This window comes from Amphimedon queenslandica, unplaced genomic scaffold (genome assembly GCF_000090795.2).
Source record: "Amphimedon queenslandica unplaced genomic scaffold, v1.1 AMPQUscaffold_13452, whole genome shotgun sequence".
NCBI lineage: Eukaryota > Metazoa > Porifera > Demospongiae > Haplosclerida > Niphatidae > Amphimedon > Amphimedon queenslandica.
Window position 1 is genome coordinate 218,093 of NW_003546312.1, and position 23,054 is coordinate 241,146.

General features: G+C 37.3%; 1 protein-coding gene across 2 annotated transcripts in view; it reads left to right on the forward strand.

Annotated features, from left to right (window-relative positions):
* The window catches only part of LOC100633719 (HYDIN, axonemal central pair apparatus protein), a 39,164-nt gene that overhangs the window by 13,210 nt on the left and 2,900 nt on the right, over positions 1-23,054 (forward strand). Inside the window, exons 17-59 of one of the 2 annotated variants that reach the window (XM_019995197.1) lie at positions 3,572-3,739; positions 4,215-4,592; positions 4,789-4,940; positions 5,042-5,081; positions 5,198-5,341; positions 5,543-5,788; positions 5,961-7,080; positions 7,182-7,332; positions 7,480-7,794; positions 7,885-7,959; positions 8,200-8,365; positions 9,066-9,263; positions 9,684-9,832; positions 10,080-10,274; positions 10,377-10,412; positions 10,540-10,722; positions 11,328-11,607; positions 11,728-11,900; positions 12,128-12,338; positions 12,420-12,519; positions 12,619-12,718; positions 12,880-13,045; positions 13,147-13,229; positions 13,365-13,517; positions 13,747-13,872; positions 13,972-14,113; positions 14,306-14,476; positions 14,528-14,635; positions 14,766-14,924; positions 15,152-15,731; positions 15,886-16,160; positions 16,258-16,345; positions 16,491-16,683; positions 17,028-17,261; positions 17,713-17,931; positions 18,195-18,330; positions 18,448-18,613; positions 18,947-19,094; positions 19,380-19,593; positions 19,791-20,027; positions 22,045-22,413; positions 22,474-22,767; positions 22,857-23,026. In XM_019995197.1, coding sequence (XP_019850756.1) covers positions 3,572-3,739; positions 4,215-4,592; positions 4,789-4,940; positions 5,042-5,081; positions 5,198-5,341; positions 5,543-5,788; positions 5,961-7,080; positions 7,182-7,332; positions 7,480-7,794; positions 7,885-7,959; positions 8,200-8,365; positions 9,066-9,263; positions 9,684-9,832; positions 10,080-10,274; positions 10,377-10,412; positions 10,540-10,722; positions 11,328-11,607; positions 11,728-11,900; positions 12,128-12,338; positions 12,420-12,519; positions 12,619-12,718; positions 12,880-13,045; positions 13,147-13,229; positions 13,365-13,517; positions 13,747-13,872; positions 13,972-14,113; positions 14,306-14,476; positions 14,528-14,635; positions 14,766-14,924; positions 15,152-15,731; positions 15,886-16,160; positions 16,258-16,345; positions 16,491-16,683; positions 17,028-17,261; positions 17,713-17,931; positions 18,195-18,330; positions 18,448-18,613; positions 18,947-19,094; positions 19,380-19,593; positions 19,791-20,027; positions 22,045-22,413; positions 22,474-22,767; positions 22,857-23,026 — 9,011 coding nt within the window. The remainder of the gene's footprint in view (positions 1-3,571; positions 3,740-4,214; positions 4,593-4,788; positions 4,941-5,041; positions 5,082-5,197; positions 5,342-5,542; positions 5,789-5,960; positions 7,081-7,181; positions 7,333-7,479; positions 7,795-7,884; positions 7,960-8,199; positions 8,366-9,065; positions 9,264-9,683; positions 9,833-10,079; positions 10,275-10,376; positions 10,413-10,539; positions 10,723-11,327; positions 11,608-11,727; positions 11,901-12,127; positions 12,339-12,419; positions 12,520-12,618; positions 12,719-12,879; positions 13,046-13,146; positions 13,230-13,364; positions 13,518-13,746; positions 13,873-13,971; positions 14,114-14,305; positions 14,477-14,527; positions 14,636-14,765; positions 14,925-15,151; positions 15,732-15,885; positions 16,161-16,257; positions 16,346-16,490; positions 16,684-17,027; positions 17,262-17,712; positions 17,932-18,194; positions 18,331-18,447; positions 18,614-18,946; positions 19,095-19,379; positions 19,594-19,790; positions 20,028-22,044; positions 22,414-22,473; positions 22,768-22,856; positions 23,027-23,054) is intronic. The other variant, XM_019995198.1, reaches the window with a different exon arrangement.

Consider the following 23,054-nt stretch of genomic DNA (forward strand, 5'->3'; position numbering starts at 1 on the left):
CTTGGGATCAAATTCTCGAAGTCTACCATGAGTAGCCATGATCCCACCCTCGTCGCCAAATTGTGATATATTTAAAACTCTTTATTTGGTAAAACTCGAGAAACAAGGGATAGAGAGGGAGAGAGAACAGAAAGAACAATCGAATGGAAAAAGAGAGAGTGTGTGACTGTGTGTGTGTGAGGAGCACGTGCTACAAAAACTATATAATAATAATGGTACATAAATAATAAGACATACATGTATAACCTTATTGCTATTCACAGTAACCACATAACATAAACATTAGAATAACTACAATAACTACAACAATAAGAATAATACATATATACATACATTACACTACACACATTATCTCAGGCCAAATTTTGTCAAAATTTGAAAGGAAAGAATTATTCACTTTTAATTTTTTTTCTGATACATGTACATGTATATGTATATGTACTTATGTTGTGTAGAAAGTTTGAGCTGATTACTATTATGTTTGGTTTTTATGAATTTTATTTGCTCAAAAAATAATGTGTATTTACATGTACATGTACAATGATTTGGCAATGCTCGTGATTATGGTAATATTGTGATAACAATTATAAAAGTCAGTGGTAATCAAGCAAATTTAAGAGACATATGGATTGATTGCATCTTGTATACATAAGCCATGAAGCTAGTTATTAAGTAAATAAGAATGACAAAAAGAAAAGTATGGTAGATTTAGTAAACTGATGATAGATGATAGACATTAGTCATAGGACTCAGGTGAATACACTTCTGTCTTCATAGCAATGGAGGAGCAGCGCCCTGGCTCCTGGAAGCAAAATTTACCAAAACGGGAATTACCAAAGGGTGAGAATAGGCCTATGAAAAACTGCTTAAAAAGCCAAAACAACAACCAAAGAGCTTACAGGAGAATAAAAAGAGTGTGATGAAACAAAAAGAGAGCTCAAAGTGGCTCCTAAAGTAAGGATGACTTGATAACATAAGAAAATGTTCAGCCTGCCTGTTCACCAAAAAATCCGCCATCTTACTCCAGTTGAGAGGTGCGTGTTAATTAGAATGTTCGATGCACAAGGTCCATTAATTCGCAGTAACACGTGTGCATTGTGCACTAGCAAGATATAAGACATATTATTGCATAGTATAACTGCTGATGTGGTGTAATGATAACTGCTGGTTCAGGTTGACAAAAAACACCTCCTTTGAATTTATCAATAATTACAATTGATAATAAACTCAAAGGCAATTTTTTTCCTAAATTTGTGATTGTTGATAAATTTTAACGGTGATGTTTTTGTCAATCTGAATTCTGAAGTAAAATTTTTGCAGCCCTGCATTGGAGGCACCCACTTTTCCAACCCAATGCACAATGAAACTGTACAATAGTGTAAACAAAATTAGTAAACAAAATTAGTAAACAAGTAAAAGTGCATTTGTAAACAAGAGTATAGTTTATGCAAGCAAGATAACAAATAATACCAAGAACAGTAAACATGTCATGAAAAGAAATCAACAACAGTGATTTAACTTTCAAGTACAATAATATTAGTGTTTGTGACTAAACCATTAATTTTTTCCATATAAAGGAGGGCATGTGAACCTAGTTTTATAAGCCAAGCCTGGCCTGTGAATCTGCTCTATTAGAAAGCTTCCTTTTGCAACTGATAATTATGGCAAAACAGTTGGAACAGCTTTATGAATACCCTGATGCCTACACAACAGTGCAGAGAAATGAGAACGTGTATCAACTTGGAGAAATTTATAATTGAGAAGAAGCAAAAAGCCAAGAGTCTCTTCTATCTACTCCTGGACTTACTGCACCTCCTAATGTAGCAATGGAGCCTAAACAAAAGCAGTCATCTTGGAGTAAACCGCTACTGTTGATGACAGTATTACTCTGTCTCATATTGATATTATTAATAATTATACTGGGCATTGTAGTGTATGATAAGTATGCTACTGGTAATAATGTTGAGTGTACTAATACTGCAACTGGTGCTAGCAGTAGCAGTAATACAAATGAATGGGCTGATCGCACAACTCAAATATTTCTTCACAAAAGCTCATTAACATTGTCAATACTCTCTCTAATCTACAAGACACCAGTACCTCTACTGCTGGTGTGGTTGATGATTTACTACTAATAGCACAAGAACTATTAGTACTACACAATGACTCAACTGCTTTAACTACCTCTTGTAAGCATTTACAGGAGCAGCGACCTAACAGTTCATCAGGTTATTATATACTGGCAGGACCTACTGGAACATATTCAACTTACTGTAATATGGGAACATTGTGTGGTTCAGGAGGAGGATGGACAAGACTAGCATATCTGGATATGTCTGATGCTACTCAGAACTGTCCTTCTGGGTTTAGACTGTACCAGTCAGGAGGAGTTAGAGCTTGTGGTAAATATGGTGGTGGCTGTGAATCAGTTCAGTTCCCATCTAACAGTATCAGTTATTCTCAGATATGCGGTAGAGTAACAGGATATCAATACGGAAGACCAGATGCACTCAACAATTATAAAAATATCAATTCTTATTACGTTGAAGGTGTTAGTATCACTCGTGGGTCTCCTCGTCAACATGTCTGGACACTAGTAGCTGGTCAAAGGGAATCAGATACTTCATCAGGTTCTTGTCCATGTAATAATGGTAGTATAGAAACAGTGCAGTCTTTTATTGGTAACAACTACTTCTGTGAATCAGGTAGTCCTAACTACCCATCATCTACTTTGTACACATCTGATCCACTCTGGGATGGTCAAGAATGTAATGGCATCGAATCACCTTGCTGTAGTGTTCCTGGTATCCCATGGTTTCACAGAGACTATGGTAACACTACCACTACTGACTATATTGAGTTGAGGGTGTGTGCTAGTATCGGTTCTGAAGACAGTCCTGTCAGTAATGTTGATATTTATGTCAAATAACTTGATGAACAATGGAGTATACCAGTTTTGTTAAAATGTTGTCATCTGTTTGTGTTTGTTGTGTTGTGTTTAAAATAAAATTTTACTAGAGGTTACAATCAGAATATTGTCAGTTAGATGTTTCACAAAATCAGTACTATAATCTGAGAATTATGCGTCAACATGTACATGTACATGTACTGGTATTTGCAAGGGTTTATGGGCTTTAAGCAACTCGTGGTAGTATTAATTTCAGTTTATATAGTCATCAGATTTTGCTGCCCCATCACATGCATACTACAGTGAGTCAGTCGACTCAGTCAATGATACTAGACCTATATAGGGATATGGATAGTAAGTATATAACGGAAACAGTACAATAATGTAAACAAGTAGTAAACAAGTAAAAGTATACAGAAAACAAAAGTATACAGTTAAACAAAATAATCATACAGTAAACATCAAACATGAGTAAAGTCAACCCTGATGTTATTTTCAATACTTTTTTACCTTTTTGCCAAAAAACATATGCTGTTATAGTTTATGGTTTTTACCAAAATACTGTCATACATGTAGTGCTTGTCAGCTCATGAAGCTCATGCTGTTTAGCTCACTTAGTGGGAAACCCTGATCTGATTGTATTACACTCTTTCTCTCCTTTAGATAAAAGTTGCTCATTTTGAGCCGGACCTAATCACATTCACTGGTGAAGCTAGCTACCCTAGACTCTCTTTCTCCATCTCAAGGCCAATCATTGCCCCGGAGGAGTCATCATACCAACAAGCAATAGACAGACTGAAGAAGAGACACAAACCTAAAGTCAGGGCACCTGTAAGTATATACTATAGCGTAAAAATTAATACTGTAGAGCGCCTTTTTCTGAGGGCTATAAATTTTGTGGATTTTGAGAATTTTTATATTGAAAACACGAATATTGTGGCCTCGAATAATAAAAATTAATTGCAAGGGGGTGTTACAACATGTTTCTCGTGGGCATTTTTATAGTAAAAGATGGCCTTTTGGACTATTTTCAGCTATTTTTGGATGGTAGACTTGATGTTCTTTCACAACTTCTTTGGCTTTATCCAAACTCTACTGGTCCTTTGTCAAATCATGTACCTCAGGGAGCAATTGTGTCAGATAAAAGGAGTGTTAGTTAGGGAGTCATGATTTGTGAAATTTACTTTTGCTAAAAAGGGAACTCGAAATTTATAGCCCTTGGAAAAAGAGCACCCTATGGTAGTACTACTACTTTTATATGTAACATATACATCTTCTCATTTTTTGTCTCTCTTTGTTTCCCCAGTATACTATCACTGATGAAGACATTGAGAAAGAAGTAGAGTCATTGTACATTGAGCAGTTTGTGAAGGAGCATAACCTGGTCTGTACCAATGGGGCTAAATCCTGCAAGATAAAACCAGTCCTTCCAGAGTACCACCTTGACTTTGGTCACATAGTCTATGGACTGGTAGCCTCACAGACTGTCTGTTTAACTAATCCAGGCCCGTTCTCTATTAGCTTCTCTCCCTCTCACTCTGCATTGAGTGGTACTGGTTTCTCTGTTGATGTTGATAAGAGGATCAAGGGCCTTCCTCCTGATGGGGCCCTTGAGTTCACTGTGACATTTGACCCAGCCTCAGTTCGCTCCTATGGTAATGTAGAGGCAAAACTACCTTTCCAGGTAACAGGGGACACAATGTACATGTACATTCCATTTCTTATACTGTACTTGTACATCTGTACATTTTACATGTACATGTACGTGTACATGTATGTCACATGTAACATTTTATTTATTGCATTTTTGGTGCCATTGTTTAATTTTTGTATTTTTCATGTTTAAATATTCCCTCTCTCTCTCTCTCTTTTTACTTCAGTTATTAGGTGGTCCAATATATCCATTGCGTCTATCAGCCCAAGTAGCATTACCAATGATGGAGATATCAGACTTTGATTTGGACTTTGGTCTTGTATTGTGTGGGCAGTGTCACATCATCACACTCCGACTGTACAACCCACAGCAAGTCAAGTAAGCAATTGAGCATGTGTACTGATGTCCACATGTATACATGTACATGTACATGTACTTGTACATGTGTATATTCACTGTATCATGTTTTTGTGCTTTAGATGTGAATGGAATGCTATTTTGGAGAAGCCACCAAAAAAGGTAAATTAATTATTATTATTAATTTTACATTTTTATGCTACACAAAAATGAACATGTACAATCAACTAACTACATGTACATGTATTTATTTTTATACTACATGTATCAATGAATAGATTCCTAAGCACACTCCACTTCACATTAAGAAGAAGATGAAAGAGAAACCTCCTCCTCAGTTGTTTGAGATTGAGCCCAGTGCTGGCATATTGCTCCCTGGACAGAAGATGGACATTCAAGTTCGATTCATGCCCTGTGAAGAGGTCAGCAGCATAATTACTATATACATGTGTACATGTATACATGTATATGTACATGTACATGTACATGTAGTACATTTACATGGATAGCCAGACTAGTACATGGACTATAGTACTTGTACACATGTACATGTATTGCTTTTTATGTACATTTAGGATGTTAATTTAAACTGATTATTAATATTTTTTATTTGTATTGTATAGCAACTCTATACTGACAAGATACCAATAAACATTCATCATAATCCAGAGGCTAATCTGGTATTGAGTATGGAGGGGCGGGGCAGTGAGCCACAGCTCGTGTTCGATAAGCACCTCATGGAGTTCTCTCCGATACTTCCCTTCACTACCTATGGGTCTGAGGTAGAGGTGACTGTGAGTAACCCAATGGAGTATCCTATTGAGTTTTACTCTGTGGAATTCGATAAACAATATCTACTGGAGGAAGAGGTTAGAGAAGAAATATATTTGTACATGAGAGAGAGGGAGAGAGTAGAGAAGATGAGGAAAGGAAGGAACAACAATGAGAGCTGCACATGTACATGTAATGCATGTACATGTACACTGTACATGTATATAATGTACATGTACTTGTTGGAGTTAGTTCAGTTTTTATTCCTAGGCCTTGAGATGGGTCAAAGGTTACGATAAGAAGAATCGTCTCTTTATTCCTCCAGTTGAGCTTGGGAAGGGACTGCCTTTTGAAATAATGGAAGCATACAAGAAGGACATTTATCAGACCAAGCCACTCCTAATCACTGACTCACCTCCTGATACATCAGGAGGGATCAACCTAGACGACAGTATCATCTCTGTAGCTGAAGCACCTCCTCAACCTTTAGGAGACTCACTCTTAAACCCGACTAAACCTTTAGAGTTCCGCTCACCTTTACCCAGCTCCACTGCCCTCCTACCACAGGCAGTCTCCACTGCAATGCTCAGTAATGCAACTGTTGGCTCACTCTACAGTGACCAGCAGTTAGATGGGTATGACACGTCACCAGTTGCAGCATGCATAGCTAGGTACCTCGGTATTGATATATCACCAGAGGCAGCTATTGCAGAGATGAGACGAGGCATTGCTATTGTTATATACGGCTCTCCTTACTCCGGTAAAACAACACACTCACGCAAACTAGCAGCTTTATATGATATACCAATACTAACGATTGATGGTCTGGTTATTGATGCAGTCTCTACTGCTAGCACTTCTGCTGGTTGTAAGGCACGAGAGTCGCTAATGGAGTCTACCAAAGAAGCTAAAGAAGCCGAAGCAATTGAACAAACTGCAGCTGCATTTGCTGCAGTAGAGACCCCACTGGCCTCAAGGGCCAATATCAATCAAAGGCGAACCAGTCGTATGGTCACCAGTGCCTATAGAGAGACTCTGGTAGCTCCACAGATACCGGAAATTAAACGAGAGAGCCCAAAAAGCTTTAAAGTTGCTCCTCTACTTGAGACTAACTATGCAGTACCAGAGGAAAATCTCTATGCCTCTCACCTCCCTGAGGAACTAGTGGCAGAGATACTATCGGACAGACTCCTTCACACTGACTGCAGGAGAGGAGTCGTGTTTGATGGACTCCAGTCTAACTTTACTGGCGACCAGTTGCTCTCTGCCGCTCTCATACTCAAGGCATTTCAAAACAGAAAGCACATATTCTTTGTTAATCTTGATCTTGACCTCGAGGGAGTGAAGATGAGGATTGAAGAAATGGAAAAGGAGAGGCAGAGAATTATTGGTAAGCAAAAGAATGAAGCCATAACTTAATTAGTTTATATGTACATGTAACATGTCGTGTACATGTACATGCGTTATTTTGTATAATTTTATGTCTCGCAGATGAGGAGTTAAGACTAAAGAGGCTGGAGAAGGAGAGGATTGATGCTTTGTTGAATATGAGTGAAGATGAGTACGAGGCACTCCCAGCAAACAAGAGAAAAGAAATTGATGACATAAGACACAAGAGATACATGGAAAAGAGAAGAAAGAGGTAAGGCAATCACTATTGTAGCTATACATGTAAATGTACATGTATACATGTACGTGCATGTACATGTACATGTACATGTTCATTAATGTGCTAATTTGCTGATGTACATGTATGTACATGTACTTGTGCTGTTTTTGTTGCCTCTAGAGCTGAAGAGGAGAGGAAGGAAAGGGAAAGGATAGAGAGAGAGAGGCGAGAAGAGGCTCAGCGCTTAGAGGAAGAAAAAGCAAAGACCAAGAAAGGCAGGGGACAGCAGCAGCAGCAACAGCAGCAACAACAACACGCAGCACAGCAGAAACCTGCTCCGGCTGATATTGCCAAACCATCTCCAGCTCATGGCGGTTCATCAAGACCAGAGTCAGCCATTTCTACTCACCCAACGACCCACCCCTTGGGAACACAAGGAGCCATGGCCTCCACTGCTAGTATTGTTAGCAGTACCAATGAATCACAGCAAGGAGGGTATGCTCAGTGTACATGCACCTGTGTATTATTCACATTAATGTATTGTAATGTAGAAATTAAGAGTTTTAATTTTATTTTTATTCATAGTAAAAAGAAGAAAGGTTTTTCAAAGGATTCTAAAGATGATGACTATGACATAAAAGATGAAGATTTAAAGAAAAAGTATGAGACCCAATGAAGCCCAATACAATATCTTTTTTGAAAAAAAAGCACAGGCTATAGTACTCATTTTTTTAAATGGACATTATCTCTCCTATATTATGTAACATGTACTCCTCTCTCTCTCTCTCCCTATCATCTTTATATTATGTACAATGTACTACTCTCTTTCTCTCTCCTCTTTCTCTCTTTCTCTCTCTCCCTCCCTCCCTCCCTTCCCCTTCTGTACACACTCTGTGTTAGGTTTTCCTTGTACGAGTCATCAAAACAAAGTATTAGGAATTTACTCGATAATTGGGACAGAGCCAAAGGAGCCGTGAGACACAAGAGAGCTCCTCCTCCTCTTAACCTCGAGCCTGAGACTGAGAAACCTAACAAAATAGCCACACCAAAGAAGAAGATAAGAAAGGTTCAGTATTTGAGCATTTGTGTAGCATATTCTTCCTTTTAATTATTTTTACAATTATACTTGTGTTGTATAGAAACTTTAAGCTGATTCCAATCAAAATTAGATTTTTTATGAATTTTTAGTTGCTTCAAAATTGAGCCAAATTCCCTGTACTATTACAGTACAGGGTCATTGGCCAAATTTCATCAAAAATGACTAGGCAAGAATTTTTTATTTTTATAGTTGTTCCTGATACATGTAAATATACATGTTCTTATGTTTTGTAGAAAGTTTGAACTGATTCCAATCAAATTGGATTTTTTACGAATTTTTAAAGTTGCTCCATACGCTACATGTACATGTATTATGCATGTACTTGTCAGCTCCATAAAGCGTGCTTTTTAGCTCACTTAGCATGCTTTGGCTGCATGTTCATATACCGTATAGCGGGTATATTTTGTCTGGAAAAATGCTTGTTCTAAGCAGGATTAGAAATTCTTGTTCGTTTTATTTTTGTTCTGAGCAGCCATTTTGCACACGTGGCATTGAGAAAACGCCTTTTTGTTTGGAAAATGTTCATTCCACGAGGAATGAGAACGAAAAGAATGAAATTAAACTCTAAAGGAATATACCCGCTATACGCTACATTTTTGTAGTGACATGTAATTTAATGTAGTGAAGGTACATGTACATTGTAATTATTTCAAATCCCGTATTACAGAGTGGAGTTGGTACGAGACAGGAAACAGCCTCAGCCTTATCATCGCAGCCGACAGGACTGGAGTCAGTGGTACCAGTCATTGAAGATGATGATGAGAACAGAGAGGGTGTCGGTGTCCCTGTCATATACTTCCCCAGCACTAGAGGAATTGATGAGGTCTATCATTCAATAAGAGACGTCATACCAACACTCAATGAAGTGAGATTTAGCTATACATTATAATACTGTACCAGTAGTTTTATAGTTTCTTTTAGCAGTACAAAAATTTTATTGGTAGACATGTATTTTACATAAAATTAATTTTACTTACCTACCGTATAGAATGATTTATTTGCGAGGAATCGGTATTGGTGATTGGCAGTTTTATAAAGAAATTTTCAATATAAAATTTATATTTTGTTTTTTTCTGAACATGCTCAATGGCACGTACATGTACATGCATGTAGCACAAAATCACCAATATAAAAATTCACCAATTAAGTTTCCACAGGAAATTTACCAAATATTACTCTCGCCAATAAATCATCTTGTATGGTACATACTGACATGATGTACACGTACGTGTGCATGTTCTTGTATGTTTATTGTCTTATGTTTTCATTTTTATGTTTTTGTCAGATTCTAAAAGGGCTTGGTCTTGGTCCTGATGGTAATCCAATACCTGATCCAATATCATTTCAAGTCTATCACTATCCTGTGAAGAGGAAGCCGATACAGCGAACCCTACAGGAACACTTTCTATTCATTGAGCACCAAGACAGTGATGTGTAAGCCATTGAACGATACTCTATGCATCATGATACATGTACATGTATACATGTGCACATGTTTTATAATTACATCATGTACATACATGTACTTGTATACATGTACCTGCACTTTCTGTTTTGTGAGAGTTGTGAGAAATATTCTATTTTTACTCTCTCTCTCTCTTTCCCTCTTTAAAAATGTCTCAATCACTCATTTTTTCTCTCTTGATATTCTTCCTCTTCTTCCCTCTCTCTCCCCTCCCAGTAATCTTATTCATGAAGAGTCCAAGCTTTCATTGGAGGATGATATGAGAGTAGAGTCTCCAGACCTCGCCTCATCAAGGAAGAGAAGTGGAGGCAAGTCAAAGGAAGACCTACAGCAGAGGAGACCCTCCGTCAAATCAAGAGCCACCAAAGCATCAACTCCATCACCACAGCTTGAAGACACACTCACAATGAGGTACAATGTACATATGTACACATATATTGATCTACATGTACATGTACATGCATGACATGAATTTTATCAACCCCCTTATCTACTCTTGATTATTATTTATAGTGACGATGTTATGGAGCAGCAGAAGAATATAATCAGGTTACTATTATTTTTACAATTTTTATTATTTTACTGTGAATATAAATGCAGCACATAAATATACATGTACATGTACAGTACGTGTAATATAAATGTTGATATCTTTTTATTTTGTATTTTGCTTTAGACTAGAGAAGTATCGTTGGATTATTCCTCCTAAATCTGATCAAAAGCTAAAATTATTATTTACATCACAAGAGGAAGGACAGTACGACCAGACACTCAAGTTTGAGATAGTCGGGACAAGACGTCAGTACCAGCTGTTCTGTAGAGGAACATGTCAACTACCTGTCATTAGCAAGGAACCAAGGTATCCCATAAATACATGTACATGTACATCTAATGTATATACATAATAATATTACATATAAATGTATATAATGTGTACCTTAAGCCTACTATTTTTAGCGTCTACTAAATTTAGCTATATTAGCGAGAGAGCTTTAAACCGCTAAATTAAATAGACGCCAAAATAATTATTATTTATAGTTAATTTGGTTAAAAACGCTAAAATTAGTAACACTAAACATGACTTTTGCTGATTTTGCTAAAATTAGTAGACGCAAATAATAGTAGGCTTAAGGTATATTTTATTATTATTTTGTTGTACATCATGTAGTTAATACTATACATACATGTATACTTCTTGTGTTTTATCTGACACGTACGTATTATGCTGTGTTAGTTTGTTTAACTTATTATTCTTGCAGTGTAAAAAATACATGTACATTTATATAGCAATTAATGTACAATAGTAATAAATTATAGAATGATTTAATGTACTACATGTAGCTGAAAATTTTACGATTGCTTCTTAAATGCACTAAGTCTTACTTTGACTGAATTTTTCCCTCTCACTCTCTCTCTCCTTTTGTTTCTCTTTATGGTTTAAATTCATCATGCTCTTTCCTCAAGGATTGTGTTCCCTCATCGGAAGAGAACAATAAAGAAAGGAGAGATAGTCTCTAAGAAGTTCATCCTTGACAAAGACGAGTTCTACTTTGGTCCACTCCACTGTGGCAAGCCAAGGGAGAGGTATAGAGAAGGGAGATATCCTGAGAACATGGAGACTATCAATATTAGCAATATCTGTGGGATGGACGTACAGGTTGCATTCAGTTTTAAGAATGATGTTAATGCAGCCACTTTCCTATTGGAGCCTCCTAAAATGACACTCCAGCCAAAAGAGAGCAAGGTATGTACAAATGGCAATAGCTATAGTAATACAGGTCATTTGAAAGACTTGTTATCCTAAGAAAATTGCCAAACTGTATTTAATGGTTACTGTAGTACTTATCAATGTTCTTTCTTGTAGTCGTTAACTGTGTGGGCGTATCCCAAGGGTTCCGGAGAGTTTAGAGATGAATTGGTCTGCTCTGTTTTCAATAATCCTAGACCCATAACCTTCACCATGTGCTGTCATGGCGTTGAGCCTGAGCTGAAGGTGGATAAGAGGGTCCTAGAGTTTGGAAGAGTTTTGCTTCACAGGTACTGTACATGTACAATTTAAAAATGTTTTGAATATGTACACTGTACATGTATATGTACTGTTATTTTTCATGTAATGTGACTTTCTTTTTTTACTTTTTCTTTGTTTCATTCTATCTCCCTCTCTTTAATGTACATGTACTTTGTATCTCACTTTTATTTTTTCTTGTTACATGTACATATACATATTCATTTACTCCCTCTCTCTCTCTCTCTCTCTCTCTCAGACGTGAATCTCGTGTCCTCCATTTGCGTAATAACACACTACTGGCAGCAGCCTGGAAGCTGAGTGGTACAGAGACATTAGGAGATGAGTTCACATTTAGTCAAGAGCAAGGGATTGTCCAGCCTAAGTCAGAGTTCCCTCTCACTGTTCACTTCAGAGCAGTCAAACCTGCTGCCTCTAATGCTGGGAATAAAAAAGCATTTAAAATTGAGGTACAGTAATACTTGTCCTTTCTCTCTCTCCCTCTCTCTCTAATTTTAAATCATCGAGTCCATTGTTTCATTTGTTTCCAGATATCTGATGTAGCACAGATCATTGGGTTAATGCACGTTGAGAATGTTATCCTACAGGCAGAGGCTTATGATGTGGCACTGGATATAAGCTTTCCTAAAGGTCAGTCAAACATCAGTGCAACACACCATGCATGCACATGTACATGTGCTGTAAATGTACGTGCTGTACATGTACATGTATCTTAAATTATGTGTATAGGTACTGATGGTGGGCTTGACTTTGGTACCCTCAGAGTACATGATGAGCTTAGACTTACAATGCAAGTCAAGAATAGAGGGAAATATGACATTGCATACAAGTAAGGATCATAGTAGCATAGATACATGTGTATTATAGGCTACCTGTATATAAGGATATTAGGGTATTTTCTCATGTACATGTAAATGCTTGAATGTGTTATATTAATGCTTGTGTATATACATGTAAATGTATTTTTTTTTCTTTTCTCTCTTTTTTTAGTTTTTCATTTGATGCTAATCCCGAGGGTCCATTGTACTCAAAGTGGTTGATAGTCCATCCTGTGAACAGCATCCTAGTACCTGGGGAGAAGTCTCAGACTGTCTCAGTTACATTTAAACCTGACAGAGAACTATCAATCAGTGATCAAGCTATACTCAAGTGTCAAGTATGAGAATCACCTACATGTACACACACAGTATTACATGTACTGTCATACATGTACATGTATCTTTTATGTACATGTATATGTACAATGTATTTTTGTAGGTCATTGATACACATTTGGGTGAGCATGGAGAGGTCATTGCTAACATTCCAATAAGAATATCAGCTAAAGCTGTTTACTCAAAGTAAAACAAACATACATATGTACATTATGTACATACAATGTACATTGTACATACTGGGGATATCCATGCATTTACATGTACTGTACATTTATATATGTACATGTATACTATACAGTTGTACTGTGGTCTCTTTAGGTTTGCAGTGACTCCTACTACTGATGTCAACTTTGGTTGTATAGTAATTGCTGGTCGTAAGTCTAATTCATTCACCATTGAGAATAGAGGATCCTTTGAGTTCAAGTATGCAGTTACTAAGAAGCTCCCTCTTGATGTACAGAAAATGAGACAGTAAGAGACATACATTATATGTACATGTACATGTACTGTATATGCATGGACTCAATTGCACAGTAACTCCAATTGGTATTTGTATTGATTTGCTTCGCTTTGTAAGATGCATATTCTAAGTACATACTGTAAGTAGGACTGAAGTACAAGTAGTTATTGTTGTCATATCATTCTCTCCCCTCCCCCTCTCTCTCCCCCCTCCCTCCCCCCTCTCTCTCTCTCTCTTTAGGAATATAGGTACTGGTGTCAATGCTCCTAAAAAAGCTAAAGGTGACCTCTCTAGTGCATCTCGCTCTTCCTCTATTGCCAGTAAACTCAATGTATCAATGAGAGGAAAAGATGGCGGCTCATTAAGGTAACACTTGCATGTACATGTATATGCACATTTAGATGTACATTTTACTGTTAGTCTCAGTCTGTATTGTATGTATCCACTGCCCTCTACTCTCTGTAGGTATGAGATAATGGGTGGTGCCACTCAGAGGCTGGTGGTTGGTATGTTTAGTGTAGCCCCAGCTACTGGTGTAGTCACTGCTGGTCAGTCACAGACCATCACTGTTGACTGTATTGCTGAGAGACCTGGGAGACATGACGAGGTACATGTACATGTATATTGTACATGTAGAATATACATGTACACGTAAATGTAGGGAGGATTTTTAGATCACACTTGCATGCATGTTGTGGCTATATCTACATGTACATGTATTTTAGTGTAAAATTTTTAAAAGTTACTTGGCCAAAGACCATACACTTTATTTTTTACTGTTATGTCTCATGTACTGTAGCTATTATCTATTGAGATATCTGACAGCAACAGGAAGGATATGCCAATGTTGTATAAGCTATGTGGTGAGGTCATGATACCAGCCATCAACAACTCTGACATTGGAGCAATCTTTGAAGAACATCGCATCTGCAAGGAGCTTGGAGTATTTGGACCTCATCAGTTCCATGACGTATGCATTAGTATTGGAAATGTAGTTTGTATTTTAGTGGCTTTATTTCAGGAGGATATTGCTGGTGTCTATGGAGAGAAAGAGAAGAGGTTCGTGTTTAAGAGCGTCATTGTTGGGAGCAGCTCCAGAGCAAGAGTAAAGATTATTAATCCTAACAAGGTGAGAATTAGTGAGAAAGAAAGAAGCACTGTACATGTACATGTACACGTACAGTACATGTACATGTATGGAAGAGGAAGGGAGGACAATAATTGTAGGTATTATGTTTTTTCTTTGTTTTCTATTGCAGATTTCTTGTGATGTTCTTATTAATACAAAGTCTTTGTCATCAAGTAGCTCAAAGCAAAAAGGAGTCACAGAAGCATTTGAAGTTGTACCAACCAAAGCCTCAATATCTCCTCATTCGCACATTTATGCTAATGTCACCTTTAAGCCACTCACAATGCAGGTACTGTACATACATGTATGTAGTCATTATGTACTTATTGTGATCTACATGCATGAGCATTGGAAATTGCAATTACAATTACATGTAGCACTTTTGATAGCCTAAACTGGTACAGATTGGCCCAATCTCTCACTGGCTCAATCTTCTTCAAAGCACTGGTTACATACTACATGTAGCTTTGTTCTATTCTTCATTTATTCTCTTCGTTTTCTTTATTTCTCTTACAGACATACAGTGCAGTCTTTGAGGCACTAGTAGAAGGCCCAACCCAAGCAAGAGGGAAAGGATTATCATTTGAACTCCAAGGAGAAGGAAACCTCCCTCAGATTTCCATACTCCATCCAAAGACATGGAGCACACAGGGAGAGTACCTCATGCTCTTTAAGAACCTGTTCGTAGGAGAAAGGGAGATACTACCAATCGTGCTACAGAACATTGGGAGCATACCAGCAGTCCTTAATGTCACTCTCTCTGACCATGAGGTCTTTACTCTCTTCGAGCCAATGGCTGACATTGATGACACTGAGATCTTTTATAATCCTTCCCTCTCCTCCTCCTCCCCAGCCTCTCCCATCACTCTTAATATTCCTGTTGGCTCTAAGAAAGAGTTGAGGGCAGCTTTTTGTCCTAGCAGTGTCTCACAGTACCGGAGCACAGTCCACTTGAATATAAAGGACAATCAGTTTGAGTCTATGAGCATAGTCCTGGTTGGTGAGGGCTATCAGAGTGATGTGGTCATTGGGAATGTTAAGAGAAGGTCTAGTGAGAGATTCATTGAATGTGAACAAGTTTTTGAATCAACTGAAGGTACGGCTACATGTACTTTTACTGTATATTATGCATGTGTACATGTACATGTACTCGTAGTGTACATGCAAAGATAGAAATTTTAATAAAACTTGCATGTAAATTGTACAAAATAAATGATAGTACTTATTGTTACAATTGTTCTTTATTACAGCCAACAGGGAGAGCAATCTCAATTATGGAGTGACCCCAGTAGGAGAGGCTTCTCACCTCACCTTTACCCTCTCCAATCTCTCAGCCACTGACCCCATTAGGTTCCAATGGCCTGTGGTCCCTTGTCTCTCGTTCTCTCCTGGTATTGGACACATCCATCCTTCATCATCAAGAGAGATAACGGCAGCTTTCACTAGCATCAAACCAAAGAAGTTTCAAGGGCAGAGATTTGCTGGGAAATATTGGAAGATCTCATATTCAAAACCAATAAGTCAAGTAAGAGTCTACTACTGATTGTGTGTACATAATACATATACATGTACATGTACATGTATATGTGTTTATGTACATGTATATTGTATGTACACATTAGGTTCCTGAATGGGATGATCTGATGAAGACAGTAAAGTATGTTAATGCTCCGAATGAGAGTAGACCACCTAGTGGTAAATCAGAAGGAGGTGAGTACTGTATATGTTCATGCTTTTCTTTAATCACATGTACAATTGTACATGTACTGTGCATGTATATACGTGTTCATGCTTTTCTTCTCTCTATAGCTACATGTACATGTACAATGTATAATTTAATTTTTTTAAATTTTAGTAGATGGTGGTAAGCCCCCACTGAAGGCTAAAGTGGTAGAAACAGAAGCCGAGCCAGAGCACAAGGTTTTTGATAAAACTGGTGAAGATCTTGACATATTCCTAACTGCTGAGGCAGCTTATGCTAAATACGAGTGTCCCTCAAGACTCATTGACTTTAAAGATACCTATGTACTCCAAACTAAAGTATTTAGGTAATCAAAAGAGCTAACAGTACATGTACATGTATATGTGACTGTAATTGACAAAAAGTACCTTATGGCAGCTAATTGTATTTTTTTAAAGCGAAGAAAATCCTACTTCCTGTGTTCCGTTGATAAAAATATTTTTGCACAAAATGCAAAAAGTTACTATGTAACTTCAAACAATGTTTTTCTAACAGACACATACCAGTTGATATTTTTTCATTATAATAATGGTACATGTGTACCTTTGTCAATTATAGTCACATGATGTACTTGTACATGTAAATGTAATATAATGCTACATGTACATGCATTCATGTTTATGCTTAATAATTATTGTTTTATTATGATAGTTTCCCATTGAAGAACACTGGTAAAGTTGTTCTCAGTTACAAGTGGTATGTGATCAAGGAGATTGAAGGAGCAGAGCCAGTGTTGAAAGATGCTGCCAAGGAGGATGAGATGGAGGAGCTATTGATACAGATAGACCCTTGCAAGGGAGAGATACCACCAGAACAAGAGCAGATGATAGCAGTTAGATACTCTCCACTTGAAATTGGAAGCATATTATACAAACTACACTGCAAGTATGTCAATCACTGCATGGGTACATGTACATGTAGTTATGGTATTTACATGTACATGTGCTGTGTAGCTTTATTCCAATCAAAACTCTTTTTTATTACAAATTTTAAAGTTTCTTAAAAATTGACCAAAAAAAGACCATATACAAAAATGGCTAAAAATGAGTCAGTTTTGGAAAAAAGCAAAGGCTATAGCCCATGGTTTTTTCAAAAATGGCTCCAAAAGTATCCCCAATTTTTATTACATTTTCTGATACACATTGATACCCTTATGCTGTGTAAAAAGTTTAAGTTGATTCTGGCAAATATTTTCCAAGCTACACGTACATGTACACATGTACATGTACATGTATGAGTATTTATCACTATACTTTTTGAAGTCTATGACTTTTATGGATATATTTTGTGAATGTATTGCACATTGTATTTATTTGTGTTATTATTTTTATTGTAGGATACAGCATCTTGAATCATCAGCGAAGCCACTAGACCTCATAGTTCAAGGAAACTCACTAGTTCCTTATTGTCATTTTGATCTGGCTGAGAGTGACTACCTGAGAACCAGGAGACCAACTAATGTTAGTGACAGTGCTGGCTGTGTCACTGGTAGGATTGACCCATGCTCTAAAGTCATTGAGTTTGTAGCTAAAGGGACTGGAGTGAGAATAATAAAGTCAGTCCATGTACATGTACATACAGTATTATACATTCTATTTTTTAAAGCTGCACTTGCACGTGAAAAATTTGAAGTAACTTGCTTTTTTAAATTGGCACAAAATTTGCCAATGTGTACTAGCTGCCACACAACCACTCCATGGAATAGAAGATTGAAATTATTTTGGCAATGTACCTGTACATGTACATGTATTTTTATACACAACTTCTTGTTGTAATTGTGATACACATGTTTATTGCTGTATGTACATATACTTGTAGGTCATTCCATGTTGTTAATCCTACTACTATCAATTATGAGTTTACTTGGAAGCAAAAGGAGGGGCCCAGTCAGATAGCGCCAGTATTCAACTGCTACACACCAAAAGGACAATTACCTGGTGGAAAGAAATATGAAGTAACTACGCATAAGCCCAGAAAAATTAAGATAATTTATGCTTACTAACTAGTTACTACAAATGTCCATTACATATGTATACCATACTTCTTTCTTTCTTTCTCTCTCTCCCTCCAGATAAAGTTTGAGTACATACCCACAACCCACGAGTACATTGAGGCACTCTGGGAGTTCTCTATCCCCTCCCTCTCCATTACCATACCTTTCCTACTGGTGGGGCAGACCCAGGAACCTAAAGTGAACCTTGACAGAGCCTACTTGAGCTTTAGATCAATGCTTATTGGTAAGAGAAGACTGCATGGGAGAAAGAAAGGGATGAGAGAGGCGAATCCTTAATTGAATATACAGTGCATGTACAGTAAAGGGAGATAGACTCTACTCTTCACCAAAATTGAAAAGGAGAGAATCCTTCATTTTTATAATTTTTTTGATGTATACATGTATGTTGTCTAGAAGGTTTCAATTAAAATTGGATTTTTTATGAATTTTTTAAAGTTGTGCATGTACATGTACATGTAGATGTACGGTGTAGTTAAGAAATTAGAGAGGGTACATGTGTATGACTTTAAAATATCACTTAGTCATTATATTTAGACATGTAAATGATGTACTGTAGGTAGTACAGCAAGAGATACAGTGTATTTAATCAACACTGAAGACAAGCAGTATCAGTTCTCCATTAATGAGAACAGCTGCTGCTCTGATGATAGAAGAGCTAAACTTAAAGTGACTCCAATGTTTGGATCGATACTACCAAATAGCAAGTAAGATACATGTACATGTACTTCACATTAAACGTGTACATGTACATGTACTGTACGTACATGTACATGTGTGTTGGTTATACTGGGTTCGTACATATTTAATTCTAATGTGGGCTTCATTGGGCATGGAAGCATTTGTTACTAAACTTAAGGTACATGACCACATACAAGTACTGTATAATATTGATTTGTCACCAGTGGTCAACCAGTCATTGAATATTCTAGTCATGTACAGTATATACATGTACATGTACATGTACATTACATGTGTTTCCTCTTCTCTAGGTTACCTATTGAGATATCATTCACTGCTGTTGATAAGAGAGAGTTTATATTTCATCTCACATGCAATATCAAGAAGAAGCCGACTCCACTAACACTGAATGTTAAAGCTGATGTGTTTGCTATTAGTCTCTCACTCTCAGCCACTGATACTAACGGACGAGAGATCGCATTACCCGTGGATAGAATGGCCCAAAGAACCATTGACTTTGGAACTGTAAGATGCTCCTACATATTGTTGTACATGTACATGTACATGTATAGTTACTAATCATTCATAAACTACATGTACATGTACATTTATTTTGTATACATTTGAATAGCATAAATTGTTTTTAAATTAGAAATTTTTGGTATTGCGTGCATACATGTACATGTGCACATGTAGATAAAGTTTTTTTATTTAATTCTTAGGTCCCAATCAATGACAGAGCACTCTGGAGGGTTGGCATTAAGAATAACAGTCAGTTCCCATTGCATTACGACTGGAGCTTGTCACCAAATTGTCACAAGAGAGGGGGAGCTGAGGATAAGCTGGTCCGCATGACTCCCATCAATGGATCAGTGATTGCTCACACTAAAACTAATAATGAACTTGTGTTCTCTCCTTCAAATACAGCAGCTCTCAAGAATTGTGAACTCATATTGCAGGTACATGTACATTATTGCAGGTACATGTACATGTATATCGGTGTACATGTACTCTAAATGTATATCTGCATAAGGACTTCGGTCAAGTTTTATCAAAAATGACGAAGAGAAAATTTTCCATTTTTTGCATTTCCTGATGCATATACATGTACATGTTCTAATTTTTGTGTATAAAGTTTGAGCTGATTCCCATCAAAATTGGATTTTGCGAAATTTTAAATTACATGTACATGTAGATCCAAATTTTGTCAAAAATGACTAGGAAAGAATTATTCATTTTAATAATTTTTCCTGATACGTATGCATGTTCTTATGTTGTGTAGCAAGTTTGAACTGATTTTGATCAAAATTGGGGAATTTTTATTAATTTTTAAAGTTGCTCATTGGCCAAATTTTGTCAAAAGTATGCATGTACATGTACATGTCCTTGCGTATCACAATAGATCATTATGCATACAACAGGAAACACAATAAGAATATGCATTTTGCATATTTTTGGGCAATGAAATATCAGGATAGTTGTGCATGTAATGTACATGTACATATTAGTGCAACACAAAGGACTGTTATGCAAATGTCACTCTCTTCCTGACAGCTAGAGGAATGGATTATTGTATTCCACTACAAGTATTTGACTGTGAATGCCTTCACTTCAAGCTTTGAACTGTGTTGACAATGTCTTTCTGCTACTGTTTGACTTCTCTCTTGAGTATATTATTGCTATTATTCTTTGAGGCTGCATATGAAGCCAGTGCCTCACTGGATTGTATGTCTGATTGCACTAGTCCCAGTGAGACTCCTTCACTCTATTACCAGTACTGCTGCTTATCTCCCAACAATGGAAGAAGAATCGAAATGATTAAAGATGACCTTGTCACTATCATAGTCTGTCCCTTTAATGGACTACCTGAGTCTTTCTGTGAGACTATAGGGAGCAATTACTATTCCTGCAGTGAAGTACTAGAGAGATTACCTAATACAGCATCAGGCTATTACAGCCTCACTCTAACTAATGGGAGTATCATTAGTGTGTACTGTGATATGGAGGGCAGTAGTTGTAATGGTACTGGTGGCTGGATGAGAATAGGATATGTTAACATGACAGAACCTGGGTCTACCTGTCCCCAAGGACTTTACCAATACACTATTGGAGGAAAGACACTCTGTGACAGGTCCAACTCTTCTTCCACCTCCCAATGTAATGCAACTTTCTTTTCATCCATGGGACTGAACTATACTGAAGTGTGTGGGCAGGTTAGAGGATACGAGTTTGGCTCATATGCAGATAGCTTTAATTCTTTAGACATTGATGGAGTCTATGTTGATGGTGTCTCAATTACTTATGGTAGCAACCCACGCAAGCATATCTGGACCTATGCTGCTGGTTACGCAGAAGACAAGTCTTCTGATGCTTCCTCGTGTCCTTGCATTACTGAATATGGTGGGGAGCCTACACCAGATTTTGTCGGCAATCATTATTATTGTGAGGCTGGAACAATAGATGCCAATCTTACCGATGGTAGACTGTACCCTGATGATCCACTGTGGGATGGGCTGCAGTGCAGTATGTTGGAGTCTCCTTGTTGTATTTCTACTGGTATGCCATGGTTTGTTAGGTCAATAGTCACAACTGATGATGATATTGAGCTGAGGGTGTGTAGCAGTGAAGGGTATCCTGATGAAGCCACTCCAATTGATATTATTGAACTATACATTCGCTGATGTCATCACATTAAGTCTTAATCTTTGTCCCTCCCCCTCTGCTTTTTTTTAATAGTTTGAGTAAATAACAAAATCAAGTTTCAGAAACAATAAACTAGGAAATGAATGCACTTTTAAAAATATAAATAAAATGCACTGCTATAAAATTATGATCTTACATGTAGCTGGCTAACTAACCAACATACCAGCTACATGCATGTTATACCAGTAATGTAGCTTTCATGTACATTTACATGTACATGTACATGATCAGTATAATTAATTATGAAGCTACCTCTCTTTCTCTCACACACAGATATCAAACGGTCCAATACTGCCTATAACACTAAAAGGCTGTGGCATAGAGCCAAGTGTTGAATTTGGTTTCACTGAGTATGATTTTGGCCCACGTTTCCTTCATCATCCTAACATGCCTCCCAACGTCACAACCATCTCCATCACAAACAAAGATGTGAAGGAGCTGAGTATTGACTGCAATTACATTAAGAACCCGTACCTTGATCTCCTCTTTGAGCCTCAGATACTGGAGCCTGAGGAATGCATGGAGATTGACTGCTATTTCAGGCCTCAGGAGCCAATCAGGTACTCGGAAAATATGGTGTTTGAGATAAATGGGATTTGCAAGAAAACAGTTACTATTACTGGACAAGGAGCACTTGTTAAGGTTTGTCATTCCTATTACATTACTACTGTGTCCATGTACATGTGTTTTTTTATAATTTAGGTTGAGGCACTGCAGAAAGTGGTCAACATTGGAGCACTGATAGTCCATGAGAAATCCAGCAAGAAAGTTAAGCTAGTGAACAAGAGTCCGTTAGCAGTGACATTCACTGTTAATATTGTACCCAGTGCTCAAGTACCAGCACTGCAGGAGGTTGGAGTCCTCTCTGTCTCACTCTGCCCTAACAAACTTCAGCAGTTAGGACCTGATAAAGAGATCACACTTAAACCAAAAGAGGCTGTAACTGCTGAAGTATTGTTCTGTCCAACTAGTAGAGTCCCTCAATTCTCTGAAGAGGTAATGCACTACTCAAAAAGAGCTAAATGTAGTATTATCACTAAAATTAATGTAACATTCTGTGATTAAATGTTGTCTTTATGCTACAGGTAATAATGGAGAGTCATGGTCTCTCATATCCTTTGTTTGTTGTGAGGGGATCTTGTCAAGGATTAGAGATATCATTGGACTCTGATCACGTCCCGTTTGGTGCAGTTGTAATGAACAGTAGGAGCTGTAGGCGTATACTAATGATGAATACTGGGGATATTGGAGCCAAGTTAGTCTAGTAGAGACTAATACTATTA